This window comes from Lates calcarifer, linkage group LG17 (assembly GCF_001640805.2).
Source record: "Lates calcarifer isolate ASB-BC8 linkage group LG17, TLL_Latcal_v3, whole genome shotgun sequence".
Lineage (NCBI taxonomy): Eukaryota > Metazoa > Chordata > Actinopteri > Centropomidae > Lates > Lates calcarifer.
In genome coordinates this window covers 18,306,657-18,328,805 of record NC_066849.1, presented here as the reverse complement: position 1 = coordinate 18,328,805, position 22,149 = coordinate 18,306,657, and the positions used below count along the sequence as shown (strand labels likewise).

The 22,149-nt window shown below is 41.2% G+C and overlaps 1 protein-coding gene across 3 annotated transcripts in view; it reads right to left on the bottom strand.

The window, feature by feature from the left end:
• Positions 1 to 611: 611 nt before the first annotated feature.
• Positions 612 to 22,149, bottom strand: part of arid3a (AT rich interactive domain 3A (BRIGHT-like)) — a 46,924-nt gene continuing 25,386 nt past the window's right edge. For 2 of the 3 annotated variants that reach the window (XM_018667476.2, XM_051076991.1), the window contains exons 4-9: positions 13,752 to 13,824; positions 11,469 to 11,652; positions 10,245 to 10,492; positions 9,827 to 10,117; positions 8,568 to 8,657; positions 612 to 7,979 (exon numbers count right to left, since the gene is read on the bottom strand). In XM_018667476.2, coding sequence (XP_018522992.1) covers positions 7,825 to 7,979; positions 8,568 to 8,657; positions 9,827 to 10,117; positions 10,245 to 10,492; positions 11,469 to 11,652; positions 13,752 to 13,824 — 1,041 coding nt within the window. In that variant the 3' untranslated portion in view covers positions 612 to 7,824. The remainder of the gene's footprint in view (positions 7,980 to 8,567; positions 8,658 to 9,826; positions 10,118 to 10,244; positions 10,493 to 11,468; positions 11,653 to 13,751; positions 13,825 to 22,149) is intronic. The other variant, XM_018667477.2, reaches the window with a different exon arrangement.

Sequence of the window (22,149 nt, the reverse complement as noted above, 5' to 3'; positions counted from 1 at the left end):
ATACAGTATATGACCACTGTGATTAGCACAAGTATCTTCCTTTTGTTGATTCTGTTTAATTCACATTTTACTTCCTGTATTTGAAAATTACACAGTGGTTTAATTTTACTTTATTTCTCCAGGTTACTCTGTACTGTGTATTAGTACTCTTTTCCAGGGAGTCCAGAGTAGAAGCAATTAAAACCGAGTTAGTATTTGAGTTGCTGTGTTATAGTAACAGGTTTCTGGGTACTAAACCTTAAGGGCACAGGAGAAGTTTTACTCCTGTCAACTAAAATCATTTGTTAAAAGACTGATGTGGAGTTTTAAGTCACTTTTTGGAGTCAACATCAATGTGAATGAAGGAACATGTCTTTTAATCAAATACTTGGATAATCTAAAGCAATTGAAAGGGAAGGAATATATAATGTTTTAAATATACTGATTGACAGGTTGGCCGTCTCATCTTAGGATACATAAAAAGCATCCAAAGCTCAGCTGACATTTAAGAAAAGTGATATTTTATTAGTTTCAGATTCCAAAAAAAAAAAAAAAAAAAAAGTATTCACACAAACACATAATGAGTAAATAGGCAAGAATAGCTCTTCACCCTTCAAAAACAAAAAAAGAAAAAGGGGGAAAAAACAATGAACAAAAAGAAAACAGTTGCATTGGCCACCGCCACTTCACTGTTGCCATGGTTACCGGCATGGGGGATCCCATTCATGAAGAATGTAATCATATATAGAAAATAAAAGAGGAGGAGGAATAAGCACACAATAATAGAACAGACTGAAAAAAGAGCTGCAGTACTAACAGTGGTACTAGAGGCAGTACTTGTTGTAGTACTAGTAGTATTTAGCCGTTGAGCCAAAGGGGGAGGTTTCCCTGTTGATGGCGCTCAGATAAACTAAACAGCAGAAGTGTTACCAACCTGTAACACACCACACACACACACAGAGAGAGAGGCGGAGAGAGAGAGAGAGAGACATCTCAGCGTCCAAAATGAACATTTTCTTCACCAAAAGAAATATCAATATATTTATATCCAGCCAATGTGAAGTTATAAATACAATCTCATGTGTATTATTAGGAAACTCTGACTCTGGACTAGGCTATACTCTGGTGCGTTACAGTTCATTTTGGAGCCCGGTGTCAGCCCTCGCGCCCTTGTCGTGTATCCCACTACACTGTAACATTGAGCCCTCACTGGGGTTAAATGCATCAGACTGGAGGTAGAGGTAGATTTTCCTGAGAAGAAGTTGTAGGAGACACGAGACAGAGCCTTGTTTCAGTTCTGAAGATGACACATGTGAAGCCCACACACACACATACATACACACACGCATCACACATGCACACATCACATGCTTCCCTAAAACAATCACATCATCATCATCATCTTCATCATCTCTATATTAATAAATCTGCTCTAAATGTAATCTCTGTGTGCTGGAGTTGCTACAGCATTTAAAAAAAGCAAAGAAAGAGCAAACAAACAAACAAACAATATAAACATGATGTAATCCAGAGCCCTAAAAGCCATTATTTCAGAAATAATCTATTTAATGAATCTTAGTAATACAGGTTAATTCATACAACAATTGTCACAGCAGAAGGCATCTTGTTATTTTCCTCATCATCATCATTTTCCCTTCTCCACAGTCCACCTGATGGAGGTCAAGTCAGTGGCGAAGTCCAGTCAAAACGCCCCCCGCCCCACCCGGAAAAAAACCCCCGCCACATGCACCTTAACCCGTAAAATGTTCCGGTAAAATTTTCAACGTCGGCAGCAATGTGGGGCACAGGAGTCCAGAGTCACCTTTTTTTTTCTTTTTCTTTTTTTATTCCACGCGAGACGCTCTTACTACAGCTGTGGTGGGACTAAAAAGCAGCAATGTTTTAATGATAAAACACCTGAAAGTCATTGTAGTTATGACGTGTTGAGGGTGACGGGGGGGGGGTTACACGTGCTGACAGGAAGCCCCGACATCCGAGATCTGAGAGTTGACCCCTGAACAGAACTACATTTACTTCTCCAAGACAAACAAAATACATTTTGCAGTAAGAAAATGAGTCCGGCTGAGTCGTTCTGGATCTGTACAACAGCACCTGAATGCATCAAACTAACAGACTTTTTTTTTCCTTTCTTTTTTCCTTTTTTTTAAATTTATTTTTTTTTTAAATAAATCAACCCAAGCGTCTTTAACTGCACTACCACACAACAATAATGTAACTTTGACAAATTCAAAATAAAGCCAAGAGCTGCAGATGCACAGTCTTGTGCGGGCGTCGTCTAATCGGATGATTAAAAAATAAAACAAACACCTGAGGCAGGTGTTTCCACGACAGAAAGGCAGCATTTGGAAAAAAATACCGACCTGAGCCAAAATCTGCTTCTCAAGACTCAGAAACAACCTCAGGTTTCATTTAGAGTTGAGACAGTTTTCACAGCTCGTCTTTCTTTCCTGATATCTGTGAACCTGCCTGACAACAGACACTGCGAAACAAGACAGGATAGTTTGATTATTGATTGTTTACTGATTCCTACATTGAACCCCTCCTAAAAGCTGCTGATTCAATTGATTATCTAAATGTTCCATGAAGAAGAAAACTCTGGAAACACTGGAACAAGAAGAAGATATGAAAACTGAACAAATGGTCATACTGAAGGACACTGAGTCTTTGCAGCCTTCAACCAAACCTCCAGGTTTTCCCAATGAGGAAATCTAAACTGATTGTGCATCATAACAAAAATATCCACTAGGGGGAGCTCGTACTACAGAGGTTACAGCTTCTCAACTGTACTGATTCCTCCTTTATTACTAAAATGGTTATCAATTAAAGGGGTGAGTCTCTTTTAGCTGATGAATCTGATTGTCTGTGGTCTTTACAGTCACTTTCATAGTTGAACCAAGCTCTTTATGAACCAGCTTCAACAACATTTTGATTTGTTTTTCCCGCACGAACGGCTGAAGCAAAGAAATCTGCTAAAGCTTTTCTAGTGCTTGAGGTAGAAACAGGGCTTGATTGTGGTTTTAAGGGATGTAAAAGTGTTTTGGAGGTATACTGTGTTGTCTTAATGTCTCCTGATTGTCGCTGCAATTTAAAAAAAAAAAAACAAAACATGTCAGCCTTCCCTGAAGATGTGAGCAAGAGAGCTGCAGTACATCCACTGTTCAAATGCAAATATCTTGAGTCAATAGATATACGATAAACATGGATCCACTGAGGGGGGGAGCGGGTGCTTAAGTGTGGCCTCAGGGACCAAGAGGGGTCATCGGGGTCAAATCTTAAGAAGCAATGTTGATTCTTTTAGATCAGAATTGATTGCATTTTGCTTTCTCCAGCAGCCTCACCCCCTCAAACTGAAGCTCTGAGCCACAGCATGTCTCCGTTTGATTGTCATCCATTACCAACGACTGTGACATCTGCTACTCACGAAGAGATACAGACGTGGAGAGAAGAGAAACACAGGGCTCATCCTCTCACATTGTCATATATGAACTGATTCTGATTAAACAGAGAAATTGAGGAGAAAGTAACTGTAATGCAAATGAGCTTAAAATTAATTTCTTTCTTTCTTTTTACACCCCGGGTCTTTTTGTTGCAGCTATAGGTTGATAAATTTTACCTATAGGTTAACATAGCATGTATACACCACCATTACTGTGGAGACCATGCTGCCCTTCAAACACAGCAACTACATATTTAGTCAAGCTGGATTAAATTTTAATAATTTCTGGAGAAAAACAGTGTTAAAATCTAAGAGTTTCCACTCTGAGGATCACTTGTGGGACAGTCTTTAGCTGAAGATAATTCACCCACATTTTTCTGTTTTCTCTGATTCCAAAATAAACTTTGACACTCAAAAAATCTCAATAATTGAGGTTTTTATACCACATTAATAAGATAATCGCTGAATCTTGAATTGAGAGAGAGAGGAAAAAAAAGGAAAAAACAGATAAATAAACCAGGCCTGGAAATCAAAATGACTTCACGTGGCTTTAAATGTATTTAATTTAAGATTAATTTATAAAACTTAGTTATAGTAATTAGTTTAAATGTACAAGAGAGCTAGAGCAAAATGTTGTTTCTGTAGTTACTGATCTCTAAAGCAGGATGGATGAGAGCGTCCAGTCTTAACACAGCTATCTAAAGCCTACAGATAGTCAGAATAAATCAATGAAGCTAAATTAGATTTGTAATTAGTTTAGCGAATGTTGCTGCTGAAACTGTCAGACCCAGACTGTAAAGATTTCAAGATAAATATGTAGCTACGCTGTATAATGCTTTGGATAAATGTGTCTATCAAAGTGTAAAGACTGGCCTTAGTGTGTGTCTGTACTGACTCATGTCAACTGTCAACATGGCAGCAGCCAGAAGTCAATGTCTGTTCAACATATTACCTATGTTTTTCACTCTGATCTACAATGAGAACCTGATCAATATTTCAAGGCAAAATGGTTAAGGTCTGGTCGGTCTCGCTGGCTGACCTCACAGCTGCACAACAACTAGCTCTAACTAAATTCAATGTGTAAACAGTATCTGGCTACATGTGTGTGTCCTGTATCTTTAAAATGACTTCTTAAAAAAATGACTTCTTCACTGATACAGAGTGAGCTACTCATAAATACAGAAGGAACCTGGTTTTGTATTATCTCCCATTGATGTAAGGCTGCTGACAGACTCTTGCACAAACTGAGAACGGAGTTTCAGTTCTGCAAATGTTTCTCAGACATAAAAAAAACCCCAAACAGTTTCATTGGTTGAAATAAATCTCTGTGGTCAGAGCCCAAGAGTTGCAGTTTTTAACAAGCGTTGACTGATACCCAGAGAGAAAATGCAGACATAGGGAGAGGAGGAAACATTTATCTAGGTTTTGCTGCCTGGCATAGATGCTATCGTAGCTCAACCTAGCTTTAGTCGTCCTGCTAGCCTGCTGATTTTCCGTCCATTAGTGTTCACTCTATGAGGGAAGCAGTTTCAGACATGCAGGTGCACTTAAAGTGGCTACTTACAGCTCTGCCACCTGCAGGCAACAAGTTACAACAGCGGTTTTTTTATAACTGCTGTTTGTTTTGTCTGAGGTGCTGCATTTATTATTTTAAACTGGCAAAATGAGCTTTGTTAAAACGCTTGACAAAGTTCTGTATTCTGCAGATGTTGACTGTTTCATATAGTCTTGTTTATTAGTAGAATAGTGAGACATGCTGATGCTCCCATTTTTATTCTGCACCTGTATGAGCTGCTACAAAGACCAATTCCCAAGTTTTTCTGCCTCTGATCATTAGTTAGTGTAGCTGACAGGTGGCGCAGATACAACAGCAACTGTATCGACTGCAGCTGTAGCGTCACTGACTGCAGGTGGTGACATCTATGTTTGTCTGCGGGTCAAAACTGTTGCTGCTGTTACATTTCTTGCCTATAGGTGGCACAGGCTGGCATTTATTAAACCGGTCTGGCCTTATAAATGTGAATAAGTGAGTCCAAAGCTAGTTTAGTTTAGTTATTTGGATTTAAAACACATAATGAGTCCTATTACGAGTCTCTGTCACTATTTTTGTCTCTTGTCCTCAAACACTGTGGAAAAACTGAAGAACGGAAGAAATAAATTAAGTTATTTTCCCTGTTTAACTGAACTTAAAGCATCTGATGACTGTGTTTTTGAATGACTGGGAGTTGTTGGCTGTTGGAGCATATGGAGGACTTCCCAAAACTGACCAGTGTTTGTGTAGCAGCTGGTGGCGACTTCCCACCGGGAGGCGAGTCCAGAATCAAAGCCACAACAGCCATCTGGTGATATTTGACTGGAACAGTAAAATAACCTGATTAGACGGAGGTACCGCTCGCTCTCTGGTCATCTCATGCTGCGTTAAGGCCTCAGAACAGAACCCACATACAAAGCCTGATTTACTTCCTAACGTTGGTAGGAATGAGGCTGCTTTGTGTAGGAGAGGGAGAGGGGAGGAGGGGGAAGGGTGTTGAGTAACAATCTTTGACAGCGAACAGTCCACAAAGGTAACACAGGTTAAAGTTCAAAAAGCTGAATAACTGATCTACTTGAAAATGCAGAGACACAGCTACTTATGAGGTGACGCAGTGTCTCCATAACCTTTTACGAATCCAACTGCAGCAGGTGTTTTTTACAAACACTAAGACACAAGCAAGCGCTCAGCCGCAACTATGATTACCTCTGATCTTATATCATCAGAAAGCCCCAGTTGATTAAGCGACATCTAAAAACAGTCAGAGGATCACAAGACATTCTCTGCATTATCCTTGATAGATGGCGAGTTAGTCTCAAAGAGGACCCACTCCTTGTCTCAGCACAGGATAAGAAGCACTTGGATCAGAATAAGCACTAAGTCATGCAAAAACACAAAGCTGAAACAAAAAATTAAAATAACCTATGATACAAGGGGAAAAAAAACCCAACAAAACGTCAGATATGAGCTGAAATAAGTGTCAGGACTGCGTCTCCTGACACCTGATTGTCCATGTGAGTGTCTCCACAACAGTTCTGTTAATTCAAGACTGGAAATCAAAGCGTTTTCCTGCCTGCCGAAAGGGCTTTTATCTACAAATACATGCATGCATCTGACCTTAAGACAATCACTCCACTAAGAAGGCCAAGTCATAAAAAAGATAAAAACTGGTCTTTCTGCAGGGAAAGACATTGAAAAAGACCAATGGAATATTGTTACAAAGTGATGAGTGGAGTTGGACAACCTGAGAACAGTGGAAAACATGCTATTTGCGTAAAACCTGAACCCCGGCTGGGACAGCGACAGGAACAGTCTGGCACACGCCTGGCACCGACTGACCTCACTCGCAGCCACTTTTGATGCTCTACCTGCGCCGAGCATAGATACGTACTAAACTGGCCTTATGTCAACAAAACAGGTAGCCAGCCGCCTCAGGAAGAGCAACCACAACAACTGCTCGAGTTCAGCAGGGACATCAGCCGCCTGGACTCTGGTGGCGATCAGCGATGGACCAAATATAAGAGTCCACCGATATCCTCGCAGATTCTTGAGATCCCAGCCATTTCAAACTGAAATCTGCGGCATAGATATGACGTGTATCTCAGTACACAACAGGAGTGCAGACCTGCACCTGACTCACTCTTCCACACAGAGATCCAAAACTGGCTGCCATGTGAGTAAGGTTACAAGGTTTTACACAAAATGAGGTCACAACGGTACATTGTTATATGCCCTGAAGAAACAACATATACCTTTAAAGCTTTTCTGATTAAAAATAGAGGATATTCATATTTTCTTTTTTTTCTTTTATAGAATTCTAAATATATAGATTCTTTCTCCTGCAGTAAGAGGATTGTTAAAGATTTAAATGATAAACACAATAGAGAATAACAATAATAACAATGAAAAGTTAAAATAAAATTAAAAAATCTCTCTCCTAGAGGATAAAACATCGCTGTCAGTCAGTAGCTGTGTTTGTGTGTGTAAACAGTGCATTGCCCTTCCTGGTTATTACCTTCTCTTTTGTTCTCCAATAATCTGTACATGTATGCAGTAATAAATAATTCACAGGTTGTGCATATATATTTGTTTAGCATATACTGGCTCTCGGTTGGGATAATATTTTTTTCTTTCAAAATTATTTTGGCTATGAAGAACAAAAGAGGTGAGTTGTTGAGAGAAAACCTGAGATAGTGTACTTCAAGTGATCTGAGTTTCAGTTTGTGTCTTTCTGTACGGTTTACGGTTCTTCTCTTTTTTGGCATAGATGAAGTAGAAAATGAGGTTGATTTTTGGCTTTACTTAGCGTGGTAATCAAAAAATAAAATAAAAGAGTGAGAAAGGCCAGGGGGGTTTGTTAAGACAACGGGTTGCTGGAGGTTGAGGTTGAGGTAGGTGTGTGTTGCTGCTGCTGAGGGACGACACGACCGCCGCTGACTGCCTTGTTGGAGACGGACAATCCAGACGCAGCGGATGAGGCCGACCCTGCTGCTGCCTGAGCAAAAAGAACGCCTGGACGGGAAAAGACACGAGAAACACAGAGTCAGCACACAAATGATTCCTGTTTAATGAAATGTCTGTTTGAAAAATCTAACTTAAAGCAACAGAAACTGGAGTTGGAGCTGAGAGGCAATTAGCCTAGCTTAGCATAAAGACTAGAAACAAAGGGAAACTGCTAGCCTCTCTCCAAACGACACCTTTAGAGCTCACTAATGACCTTGTTTGTTTAGCCTGCGGTTCTTCTGTGCAGAGTTATTTCTTGGAGAACAATAGTTCCAGTACAGGTCTCTGAAAGAAGCACAACCTCAAGCAGCCGGTGCACTTTATCAGAACTGCTGAATGGCTGAATAGCTTTGCAGCATCCCCAATGTCAGACATTCATGCCGTGCTGTGCCAAAGTAAGAAATGAGCTCGGACTGAGCTTCTCTTTGTGTTTTTTTTTTCATTTTTTAAAATATCATTTCTGTCACTTTTCACGTGTATAAATGAAAGCAAGAAGCTATGAAGCTATTGAGAAAATACTGTCTGACAGTGTTCACTGTTACAGAGTCATCCTAAAGAAAAAAGAGTTTCATCACATAACATGACAGCGATGCTCACCAGTGTACACCACTCCATTCAGCTCCACTGACATGCTGATGCTGCTTGTGCCGTTGGTGGTGAGGTTCAGGGCTGAGTCCTGCCTGCTGTCTGTTAGAGAGACAACCAAAGATCTGAGCTTTTAACTTACTGTTGTAGTTTTGTTGTTAATATAAAGACTGTGCGGGATAAAGCTGGCTTTTCCTTTAATTTATCTACAAACAAATCAGCACAAGTTTGTGTGAATTTGCAAAAACATGCAGTTAAACATTTCTCTGAAGTCACCTGTGTTACCGGTACTGAGAAACAGTTTGTGTGTTCAATCAGATAGACAGTAACCCGGACAAACTCTGCTATAAGATCAAAGTGCGTGCCTACAGAAGGGAATCCCCACACCGGAGAACACACACATGTTCTGTATGATTGCATGCAAGCATGGTGCTTCTATAAGCTAAACAGGTCAACATATAGGCAACCTATGGGGTTACTTCCTCGCTGCTGGGTGTTGTGGTTTGTGGGTAGATGACACGAAGGTCTTGAGATACTAACTGTTGGGAGAAGTGAGAATATGTGAAACCCAGCTCATACAAATTCTGGGGTAAAACAATTAAATGGAAAATCCACATGACGCCTGCAGCAGGTGTAACGTAGTAACACTGGTGTCTATTCTCAGCTGAGTGAGATCTTTCAAATAAAGAACATAAAGGAAACCACAGGACAGAAACTTGGCTGGTCAAGGTTGTAAATTATCTTGGACTTATGCAGATTTTTGTTTGATTTGCCACCTTGAAAAGAAAGAAAGCAGACCTCTCTGGAAGAGCACACTTTGTACTGTCTTGATTATTGTGCATCTAAGCACATGAATATAGATTTTCAGATTCCTAAGGCCACGAGGACGTGTTACCTTTAGGCAGTGTCCTTCACCACCAGGGGTTAAAATTTAATTTTATTGATGTCTGCTGAACCAAGTGACCCTTCCTCTGTTTCTATCTGCTGCAGCCAGGAAAAAATTTCATATTGCCAGTCAGAGCAAAGATGAGATCTACTCTTATAAAGATGGCGCAGTCTGGTTTTCCTACTATCGATTTGGAAATTCTTGTCAAAGCTGTGATAAAATCTAAAAAATGCGCTAAAATAAGAACTTTGAAACTCCTATCATGCAAAAAAGCTGTGTCACGCCTTTGTCTCCTTCGATATTGGAGGAATTTCCTCAACCTACAGAGGAGCACAGACACCTTCATGTGTGATTGCCCGTTTTCGCTCCCCTGTGTGTTCGCTACCTTGGTTATTGATGCGGATGTTCATGGGTATCTGGGCGGTCATGGCCAGCAGGTTGTGTTGCAGCGCTCTCTGCAGCAGTCGGTGGTGTTCCTCAGCCGGCAGCGCCATCTTCTTCTCTGGAGGCTCGCCGGCCTCCAGTTTGTCCCTCAGCTGCTCCAGAGCTGCCACCTGAGCCGCCATCGCCGCCTGGGCCGCTGCCGCCTGCACGGCAGCCACTGAGTGACCGGCCAAGGCCCCTGCCGGCAAACGAGCCACACCAACCCCTGGCAGCGGCTGGCCTCCCTCCTCTTCTGGTCAAACAGCACACAGAGGGGGAGAGCGGGGGAAACTGAGTGTGATGGTTTTCATCTATTTGTGTTTGTCGTTTTGGTTTGGGATTACAATTCCTTTAACAGCAGCATAATCAACAAATTTCACCTTTCTTGATCTTCTGGATGGGGGTTAGCGAGGCCCCATTGGTGCCCACCGTCAGGCCCACACTGGCCGTGGGGAGCTTCGGCGAGGACAGCATGGTGGGTGTCCCATTGGGCGAGTAGGTGAAGAGGGAGCTGCCAAAGCTCTGTCGTCGGCCCTCTCGCCGGTTACTGTCGATGGCCGCCTGGAGCTCGTTGGGGTTGCTCAGACCCCTCTTATCACATTCATACGGGTACAGGTACTTCATGTATCTGAGGAGAACACAATGTATTTAACATGGAGAAGTCTGAGACATTTACATGCCGCATACTGCTGGAAATGTCACAGCAGTTCTTAACACGACATAAAAGGTTTCTGGGTGGTCAAATTAAAGGGGCATTCCATCAGTTTTACTCATCAAAATCACTTCTCTCAGCGTGAGGAGTAATAAGAGAATTGTTTTCTGTGTCTGAGAAAATGACAAGATTTTACACAGAATGCTTTATAATAATAAACATGGGGAGTTGAGTTTGGCAGGGAGGGTGTATTGTAAGATGCTATTAAGATGCACTGTGGGAGGTGTAGGAACTACTGTTTGACCCATACACAGGAGTCAGAATATCTTGGTCTGACCATTTGTTACCTTCACCACAGGGGTTATGTTTTCACCTGTTTCTTGGTTTGTTTGTTTGTTTGTTTGTCAGTAGGATTACACAAAAATACTGAACTGATTTGCTTCTAACTTGGTGGAGGGATGGGGCATAGGCCCATTACATTTTGGTGCAGATCTACTCTACGAGTGCGATTCTAGTTCACTAATTTGTTGATTACCAGTCTCCAAACTTTATGGAAATACAACAATAAATTGCTGGAACTTCCCTTTAAACCCTTAGCGTCTCCCTGTCATGATGTCCAGCTCGTAACCATACAAGAAATCGAATGATGGATTTTAGCTTTACCTGACATAAGGATATACTAAATAATGATAAAAGAGAAATGACACTGAAGATATCTGTGGTTCAGCTGACTGAGAGTGAGGATGTACTGCAGTTTGACCCAACCACAGGAAATGACATCAAACACATGGGTTCATTTGTAAAAAGAAATAGTTGCAGAAATCTAATGACCAGCAGCTGTTGATCCATTTGTCCAATAAATGACTACTTGTAAGTTTTGTTTACAGGCCTGTGTTGCTGGTATCTAACAGTGTGTGTGTGTGTGTGTGTGTGTGTGTGTGTGTGTACTGACTGTGTGCGAAGGGTGAAGGCTGCACTGGTGATTGAGGTAGGCAGGTTGAGTCCCTTGGTGATCTCCCTCCACAGTTTCTTGTTGATGACCTCCACCAGGCCGCCCTTCTCCGTCACCAGCCTGTAGAGCATGTAGAGATCCAGGACCTGTTTGGCCATGATGGGAATACGATTCACCGGGGTTCCTAAAGCAACAACACCACACCACACACACACACACACACACACAGAGGAATAAGGTCAACAGAGAAATACAACACTGTCATGGCATGAAACTGCTTTTCATGTCAACAACATGCAGCTTCCTCTACAGGAAAGAGTAAAGACAACTAGAACATGAATAGAATACTCTCTGTTCAACAAATAAGTGATGGTATATCAGGTTTAACATAGTGTCCACACTCCCATTACATAATTAAGATAGTGCTTAATTGTAGCTACAGTGTTTCTTCACATGTTAATAAGAGTGTGACGTGGGTCTCTGTGTCCTTTTGCCTGCCAACCATGTTATCTAAGCTGATCAGGACTCAGAATAATGGCTGAGGTATAAAGACATTCATCATTATTTTAAAATGAAGCTGATGTTTATTGACCAGCCTATAAAATGCGAGAGATTTACTTTACCCAGGCTAGGAAGCTTTCTTTGTTCTATGGCTGATAATATGTTTTTTTTTTTTTTCATCTGACTGATCAATGAATTGTAAATAAGTAAAGGCCTTTTATAGACATGGGAAACATAATACTGACTGAATAATAATGACTTGAAGCCTGGGCATGAGGGGGAGAGTGTAAAGAATGGATTTTGCTGCCTGTCAGATATTATAATCTAACAGTACACAGGCACTGAACGACAGGATTTTACATTTACGTCTTCTAATTTTTGATGAAAACATGTAAACATGTATAGTATCTGTCTGGTTGATGTTACTCAATCTGACAAGGCTGTTTCCTTGTCTTCAAACTGGAGATGACGTGAGTGCAGATTAATAGCAAAGCATGAGACAAAATGCCTTGGAATGAGACCTAATCAATACCTGTAAACTTTTCTATTAATCTGTGACAAACAGAAAACAAAGCCTCCATCAGTCTGATCATAAAATGACATTACTTTAAATAATGAGTCCTCATTCATCTTTCATTTTTACATCATGGAGTCAGGTATCAGTGCAGCCTGCAGATGGTGCTCTCAGATTCTCACAGAGGACTTGGCAGACCCGCCCATCGGTGGTGGCTCTGACAGTGTAAACATCCAGTACTGGTTTTTCAGTTGTGAGCACATGTCTGTTGTGTCAGCCACCGGCCCCCTGATCAGATTAAATCAGCCATGACTCAACCTGTCAGTTAACAAGCTCGGTATGTATGAGAGAATCATGTGCAACAAGGCGGCACGCATTCGTACACCCGGGTGTTACACAATCCACAATTTTACAAGCATTACGATGAGTTTGTTGCAGGTTTTTTTTTGGTGCTATGTGTCACCAGTGTGGATGGCAGCTGAGTCAGTGTTTCTAACTCTGTGTCCGATTTCTGCCTTCTATTAAATCAAATCTGAGGCTTATGATAAACTTTGTGCTCTTTCTAACCTCTTAATTCCTTGATAACTATATTAAATTGTACTTGAACGCCAGTGTGTGTTTCTTTTACACTTTGTCACTTGTCACACTTTGTCTTTTCAGGTTTTATGTAAAAAAAAAAAAACACTTTTGAATTGCCTTGTTGTTGAAATGCGCCATAAGAATTACAGATAAACTTGCCTTGCAGCCGTTTGTGTTGTGATACCGCTCTTACTTTCTTTCCTCCCGACTGCCATTTTTCACTCTCTCACAGTGCGAATGCAATGCAGAGAGTGTTTTCAGACACAGCATAAGAGTGTGAGTGTGTGTGTGTGTGTGTGTGTGTGTGTGTGTGTGTGTGTGTGTGTGTGGTGCCAGAAGTGCGACAGGATAGCGAGGTAAACCAATCCATTCCCAGGCATTGATACAACGTGTTCCCTCTAGTTATAGCCTGGGAACGACGAGAGGCTGCCCGGTCATAAAGCAATCATCTCTGAAATGAATAAAGACCCCACCCATCTGACTGAAAGATGAGTAGACAGAACTGTGTCGTATGTCAGAGAGAGACAGGGAGGGTGGGGGTCATCCTCTATATCCAACTATTAAGAGCCTCTCTATGACACTGGCTGAAGATATAATGTGAGGAGATAAGAGACTGAATGGATGCAAATGTGATGTACTGATGCAGAGTTTATGATTTAACAACATACGCACATGCAAAGTAAACGTACCTCTTTTTTGCATGAAGCTGAAGAGGTCGTCCAGAAACTCCTTTCTCTTTGGATCTCCGTCCAGTTCATACAGCTGTGGAGAGGAAGAGGAGGGAGACCGATGAAGATGAGCGATGTTTTTGCATCTATAACAAATGAGTTTGAGACCTGATTTTTTTTTAAAAAAAACAAGCAAACAGTGTGCTCAGCTGCCATTAATACAATCTCAATACCTAAGGATGCATTGAGTAGGGGGCAGAAAATGACCTCAGTTGCTATGACAACCAGCATCGCAATGTCTAACAGCAAGATGGCCACACCGTCTAAACAATAAAATAATAAATCAATAAAATCTGATCACTTTTTAAATGAACGTTGGACTGGAAGATCAGTCACGAGAGACCAATCAGTCGCCTGCTTCTGATCACAAGAAGAGACGAGAGAGAGGAAGAGAGAGGGAAAGAGAAGAGAAATCTCGTGGACCAGTTTGGCCTGATGAGAACCTGATGTGGGTCCAGCTGCTAGCGGGGCCCCGGGCTCTGGAAAGTTCAATGAAAGTTAGCAGTAAAAGTGGGGCACCCACTCGGGGGAGTACAGTGAGACCATTGAGTCTGTGGTTGTTTTTCAAGCCTAGTTTGCCAGCGTGATAGTGAAATATCTCACTGGGTGTATTTATTACTATTTATTTATTTATGTGTCAACAGAATGTGGCACGCACTTAATGCTAACATTTGCTCTTCTGACCAGGGGAGTGAGCAGCGACACAGCTTCAGCTACAGTCAAACGTAGCATACAGGTTTTAACAACTTCATATCACATCTCTTTGAGGTCATGTAGTTTCATAATCTGTATTGAAAATGTGAAGTTGTGAAACACAATGTACAACGGAGCACCACCAAACAATAACCACCGAAAATAGAACCAAGGCGCACAAACACAACAGCCCACAGACAAGACAAGACCATTAGTAAACCTTACACACACACACACACACACAGACACACAGACACACAGACACACACAGACACACACACAGACACACAGTTTTTCACTCATGGTGTTGAGCAAACATCACAACACAGCAAAACATCAGCACATAACTGATGCAAAAACTAAATATGAACAAGAGCTGAAGCGATTAAATAGATCAACCACAAATTAATCAACAACCATTTTAATAACTGCGTAATGCATTTCTGATTTCTTCTTTGCTGCTTTTATTATGGTTTTGAGTGACAGTATCTTGATTATCTTTGAGTTTTTGACTGTTAGTCAGACTCAAAAAGCACTTAAAGATGTTACCCTAAGGCTCAAGGAAACTATGACAGGCATTTTTCACTGTTGTCACAATAACACAACAGACAGACTCTCTAGAATTGGTCTGTAAGTTGTGCTAACGACACTGTGTCACTTAAAATTGAAATAATGTTTCTGCACAATAAACGCCTGGATTCAAGAGCACAAACCCTAGGACTCAAAGATTTGGAGAACAAAGCATTAATGAAATTATTGGAAAAATAAAATTCTGAAAAAATTGTTGTCAAAGAAAGTATGAAAGTCTTATATACAAATGAGCAACGCTGAGAAAACTGCGCGGCTCAGCATTTTTAATTTGACAATATCAGAGCTGTAACTAATGATTAGATTCATCGACCAACTAGTCCAAACTTTAAGATAATCAGTTTACAATCATACAGTACAAAGAACAGCAGCAAATCCTCACAATGGTGAAGCTTAAACCAGAAAATGTTGCAGCTCTGTTCTTCAATTTTCAGTACCATCCTGTGATCTGTGTTTGCTCCATGACTGATAAAACAATCAGTGTGCTGAAACCTAGACAAGACGTCTAGCAGAAGAAGCTGCATGTTCATTTGACATTTGACATTTGCATACTGGGATTAATCCTGACTTACTTTCTAACCACTATGCTGCTCTGCCACCACATCAATGAGGGATTACAACACCTTTCCCCACCTACAGGTTCAGCAGAAACTGCAGTCACTTACTAGAAGATTTCTGCGTTTACTTTAAGCGCTGGTTCAGAGAAACTGAAAACGAAAGGCTGGTTCAGCTGAAGTTTGGTTAGATGGTGACATGAGTGGCCTCTAACCACGAACAGCCCTCATTAGTGACGCCGAACTGCCATAAGATCTTACTGTCCAGTGGGTAGGGGAGGGGTGGGGACCGTTGAACTGAAGAGGGGCCAGGGTCCATGGGGTGGTGGGGGATGCGGGCTAATGTACAGGCCCTGCTGGAGGCAGGGGGGAGCTTTAATTACAGGATGCATGCATTTCGTGAAGTGCCGCGCCATAAATCTCGGAAATTACCACCCCTCCATCCCCTACACCCAACTAACAACCCCACCCCAAAACTCCCATCCCCCAGTGTTGCTTTATTCTCTCTGTCCTAATCACACAACATTCCTTCGTGGTGTGGTGTGTGCACTGTCACAGTCTTCCAGATGTGGTGACATAGTTTGATACTGGGGAAGTTTAGTATTCTAGATGATTGTAATACATAGAAAAAAGGATGTAGTTCCCCGCTGTTTTTCCCATATGACACCGGCAGTCAGTGTGAGTGACACTACAGTCGGTGTGTTAGATTAGCTTCACCGTTTCCCTGCCAACTGAAGGAGCTGACTGTCCACAGTGACACGTTAAGTGTATTCACACGCTCTCAGTATCTGTTTTACTAATGCATATATCCAGTTTCACATCTCGTTCTGTATCTGCTGTAAACATGGACATGGTGTCTGCTTTGTATCAACAAACATACAAAAATAATCAAATTTTTTGCAGCTGTTATGATCTGTTTCAGTCTCCGTCATTTTACTTATACTAGGTTAAATGGCAGCACATCAAAGTGTCTGTGTTTGTGATTTTATAAAATGTGGATATTAGATTTGTAGCCTACACAGTCTAATACAATCTGACACAAGATATTTATAATTATACATTAGTATTGTATAAATATAATACTAATGTGCATCCTCAGATTCACTGATCACGTTTATTATGTGTCTGATTATGCTCTTTAATTAATCCAACTGAGAAAATACTTCAAATAAGAGATGGCCTTTTAAATGTCACTTTATAATTATCTTAACCTAAATAAATATGTACTCAGAGTAATCAGAAATTAATGAAAAAGGCTTTGGTTTGAATCAGATTCCTGACAAGGATTTAAATTCTGTTTATACCTTCATCAAATCCTGACTACATCACTGCAAACTGTGGCTCACAGCGAGATACATCTATCGATTATACTGGGAAACGATTCATACCCTGCCATCTAAACACTCACAGCTACAGTGCATATAAAGCATTTTCAGAAAAGAAAGGCTGGATGTTGCAGTGCAATACCTGAAGTAAACTGACGCTGTAACACGCTGTGCTCTGTGGGAGGTTTAGGAAATAGAAACTGGACGGCTCAACAGGAAAACTATGGAACCAGTTTGTTTCACTATTACTATGGATTACTACTGTGGTTCATATTTTCTGCTAACAATTTACAACTCAATCTAACACTCTCATGTAAAAAAAACCTGTAAAACCTGTGCTTTAAAAGAAGCAAGGCGGAAGACAAATGCTCTTAATGGCTGCTGTCCAGCAGCTGCAAATGTCCACTTTGCTCTTCATACAATATATTTACTTAGAAACATGACAACCTGCGGCTTGGACAGAAGCTGGTAATGGCTCCATTATTGGAAAGCAGGGATTAGAAACTAATCAGCTATTCAACTATTCTGATCATTTTAGACTTTTACTTTTACTTTTATTGATTTTCTTTGTTATCATGACAGTAAACTGAACATTTCTGGGTCGGTCAGACAAAACAAGACATTTGATGAAGTCAGTGCAGCCTGTGGGAAATGATAACAGGCCTTTTTCACTGTTTAGGCAGATGAATAGTTAATATGAATAATGTTAATAATTAATAGTTGTAGGCCTAAAGGAGAAAAATAGCTGAATGGAATGAAAGAGCTATGGGAATATGTGATATCATCAAAGTGGTATGCCTGTTTGACCGGAGTTACTGACAAACATAGAGCCAGCCAATCAGGATCCTGTCCAACCGGCAGGACCACTGCCACCCTCTACCCCTCATTATATCATTCCTTGCTGTCCGTCTGTCTTTATCTGTTTTTCCGTCATTGTTGTCCTCCACTCTTCTCTGTATCTACTGCCTCTTCATGCTCTTCCACTTTTCTCTCCATTTGTCCCTTGACTTCTCTCTCTCCATGTATGTTTCTCTCCCTCCCTCAGCTTCCATGTATATAAGCCTTATGTACATTATAACTCCCCTGCCGCCGCCGCCACCATCCACCCACCCACACACACACATTACATTCAGACATTATCAGGTTGAAGTGGGTGTGGTTGTTGCTGGCTCATATAGGTTGTCATGTCTATAGTACTGTGTGTATGCTGGGGCAGGGGCCCCTCCTGGATTAAAGCTCTGCTGTTCAGATAAACGACAAGAAACTAGATAAACGACTAGAAACTGGGCCAACTGGTAATGCTGGGAGCCAGTTCACGCCCCTTCACCAAATCCCCTGGAACAAAAAGGGCCATTAAAACTGCAGAGACTGGAAGACTGACTAAAACATCCTGATCTTTTAATAAGCTGCTGGAATTTCAAAACTTTCGCTCCCCAAATGAATAAAAAGAGCAACAGTTACAGATTATACGACATGTTTTGTTTGCATCAAAGACAAGATTTGGTTCTGGGTGACAAATGGCGATTGAAGAAAGTTCACCAAATGCTGCTTTAAGCACCAAGACTTCAGACTTCACAGCCGCATCTGAACAAGTGTTTAGTGTCTGACTGTTGTCTGACAGTTTCCCACCCTGACTGTCTATGTAGGTCAACAACAGCCCGTCTGCAGATAAATTATAAACAGAAAACACAGTGGTTTTATACGGAAAATAATCAGTAACCAGTGAGCAGCCTGTTGCTGCAGCTTTGCAGCCATCAAAGCAGTGGTGGTAGCGGTAGTAAGTAATACAGTAAGAGGGGAGGGGGGTGTATGTGGGTGGGGGTGGAGTTCACTCCGCCATTAATGCAAATGGCAGTTAGCAAGCCAGCGGCACACAAGTGTCACATAGCACATAATAGAGGCTTTGCAACTGAAAACCAAAACTGAGAGGAGAGCGGGGGTATCGTCGTCTACGTGTTCCCTTTACACCTGCCAATCACCTCGATCACCTTGAGGAGAAGCTGATACACATACACATACACACACACACACACACACACACACAAATAGGCTAGAGGTCAAAGTCCCGTCGCAGTTTCAGGGACATGGCGACTTCTTGTTGGTTTAGCCCTCTAAAATGTTTGACCTACATTCTGTTTCTTTGAGAGTAATTTTACAAGTAGAATAGGCTTCTCGGAGGAAGTGTGATGTCTGCACAGCACACACATAGCTGTGTAGTAGTACATGTATGTGTACTGGTGCCTCTACACGCAAACACATGTAGTACTAGTAGAGGCTGGAGGGAGGGAGGGGGGGCATCTTCCTACAGACTAAAGGCAGGGTTCAGCTCCTTCTTTATATCCTTTTTATGGTATAGTAAAGCAAAGTGTGTAGTGTAAAGTGAACAGTGAAGGTTGAGTGTATTTATCTCCACCTTGTTGAAATGATTGGATCCGTCTGGTTCAGTTATTAAAGCCTCGAGCTCAGTCCTTGATTGAGATTACAACATGTTTATAGTCTTTTTTTAATCTTTATCTAAGGGAAGTCTTTATGTTCTTTCCTGTAGCTGCAGACAGCAGAAACCTGGTTTACACACTGAGACTAAATCCCCTTTAACCCAATGCTGAAGGAGCAGTTTCATAACTTCATATTAATCTAAGTCTTGAGTTGTTTCTTCCCATGAAAGAGATTAGTATGAACATGTTTTTCTTCATATCCTCCTCCTGCCTGCCTGACCTGAATGGAAAAAAATGCTGTTGTCTCATTTACGTAAGGTTGCTGTGTGTAACACTTGACTAGACTAGAATCGAATTAACTCATCAGGGGATAACGGCCGCACAAAAAGAGAGCCAGATGATGGCGGACTGTCTCACAAAGCTAGTTTGCAAATGTGAAGGGAGCTGATAAGAATCTAAAATGTAAACATACACACATATGAAAGTGGGGGAAGGGAGGCTACAGCTAGCAGGGAGAGTGCGAGGGCGAGCGCGGGGGGGTCTTGATACGGCTCATGAACACATGATCAGCCATATTCAAACACAGCATTGTTCCAGGCCAAAGCCCTTTTATGAGTGTCATTAATGTAGGAAAGCAAACTCAGAGCGATAACACAGCATCGCTTCAGTGTTCCCACAAAGAAAAATACACAGTAGCATCACCACTTTAATCGCACAATGTTGTGCTCCACCTTTATTTTTTTTTCTCCTGTAACTTACAGTTATGTTACAAAACAAAATGTCAGCAGTGACACGACGTGATGTACGATTCAGAAGTGTCAAACTCTACTTTACAGCTCGCTATAAAGTGAACATGAGGTGTTAATCATGGGACAAATGTGAATGAGTGAACACATGACGCCAGCTGACCTGTGATTGTTTACTTAAAGGTGTACGTTGCCACCACAGAATCCCGTCAGAGGAGATTTCATTATAGCGATGTCATAAGACTGGGGCTGCAATTAAAGATGATCTTCATTATCTATTAATGTGACGATTAGTTTTTGGATTAATGGTTCAGACTTGGGCTCATGAGGTGTCTTGTTTTGTCCAGTCCTGACGGTACAAAAACACTCATTTAAAGGGCATTTAAAGTTTCACATTTTTTGTTTGAATGTTAACCTAAGCAGTTAATTTAACTCTCTGCTGCTCGATTCATCTCTTAATCGACTAATCCTTGCAGCTCTGCCTGAGACAAACTATAAAACTGAAGACAGATCTGAATCCAGGAATAGCTTCAAATTCTCTCCTGCTAAACTCACAGATAAACAAAAGCAGAGTTAAAAAGCTGAAGAAAACCTAGTAAGATCTTTGTTTTATTGTCTGCTTTAGTCTTTTGTAGATGTTTTTGCTGCTTTCGTGAACTGAAGTCTATGACAGAAAATGAAGTATACTTCCATTAAAAGTAAAAAGAGGGTCTCCTAGCTGAAAGCCTTCACAGAGAACACAAATCTCCACTGGATAACAGATGAGGTCAAGTCTAAATTTAATCCTGGATTGTAAATGTGGTTCATCAGCTTCAGGTTCACGTAAACTTGGCCTCCTTAAATACACAGTTTCTCCTGTGTACAGAGAGACTTTCACGGAGTGGCTTTACACGCAAGTCCATGATTCAATTCTACCTGCAATGAAGCCAATACTCTGACGATTGAACGCTATTATCTGATTACCTTAATCACAGTGGAGTCCGTAGACAGAACTGGCTTGACCTCTTCACTATTTCAGGCACAAAAACACTGAAGTTAAATGTCTGCCTCTTTATATTTCTCCTCTAAAGATGCAGGTAAAAGTCACGGGACGCAGCAAACACCTGGTTTGTAAAAACACACAACATGGCAGACTGGAAGAGAAAAACGAGAAGGAGCTGGGGGAGGCCGTCTTTGGATCATTGTACTCAGACAAAACTGTGACAAAACTGGACTTTAAATAAATAAATGAATCAAAACAATGAAGCACTGAGCTGTCCTCTAACTCGAGACTAGGTGAGAGTAAGTAATAGAATGACACTTGAACTGATTTCCTAATCTGTCTGTTCTGCTTGGCCGGCAACTCATACAACATCTGACTGTTGAAGTGACAAACCCATGTTCTTGTTTTTCTTTCTCTTTGTTGCTAGGGCTTCTGTGTTGCCACTGTTCGCACAACACTTTCAAGAGATCACTCGCTAATCAAACACTGTGAGCAAGACTTTAATGTCCTCTTCTCAGACCTTAGACCCTCTAATGGAAGAGTTTGACTTTTGTACACACAATTCATACTAATTAAATCACAGCAGAATCAGGTGTTTACGTGCACCTGAGAAACCAGGTTAATCAAAGACAAAGGGCTTTTTTTCTGGACTGACATGTTGCTCTTCAACTCTATACAGGAAATACACAGAAAGACATCTAAACCCAGATAATGGATCAGAATGTAATGCAGCCATAAAACAGTCAGGCAAGCAACAAACAAGACACACAGACGCCCTTATTTGATGAACGGCAACAAATTTCACAAACTTTTTTCTACTAAATCCAGAAAAATTGTACATACTGAACCAGATGAGGATGCAGGCTAAAACTTTATGAAATAACCTGTTTAGCGTGACTGACTGCTGAGGTCTGTTAAGAGTAAAAGAATAAGAAAATATCAAAGAAAAACAATGAGTGTAAGTGCAAAATGTATTTTCCTTGTGTCTGCTGAGCAGCTCAGTTACTGTGGAAATCAGCCACTGCTCTTAACTTGA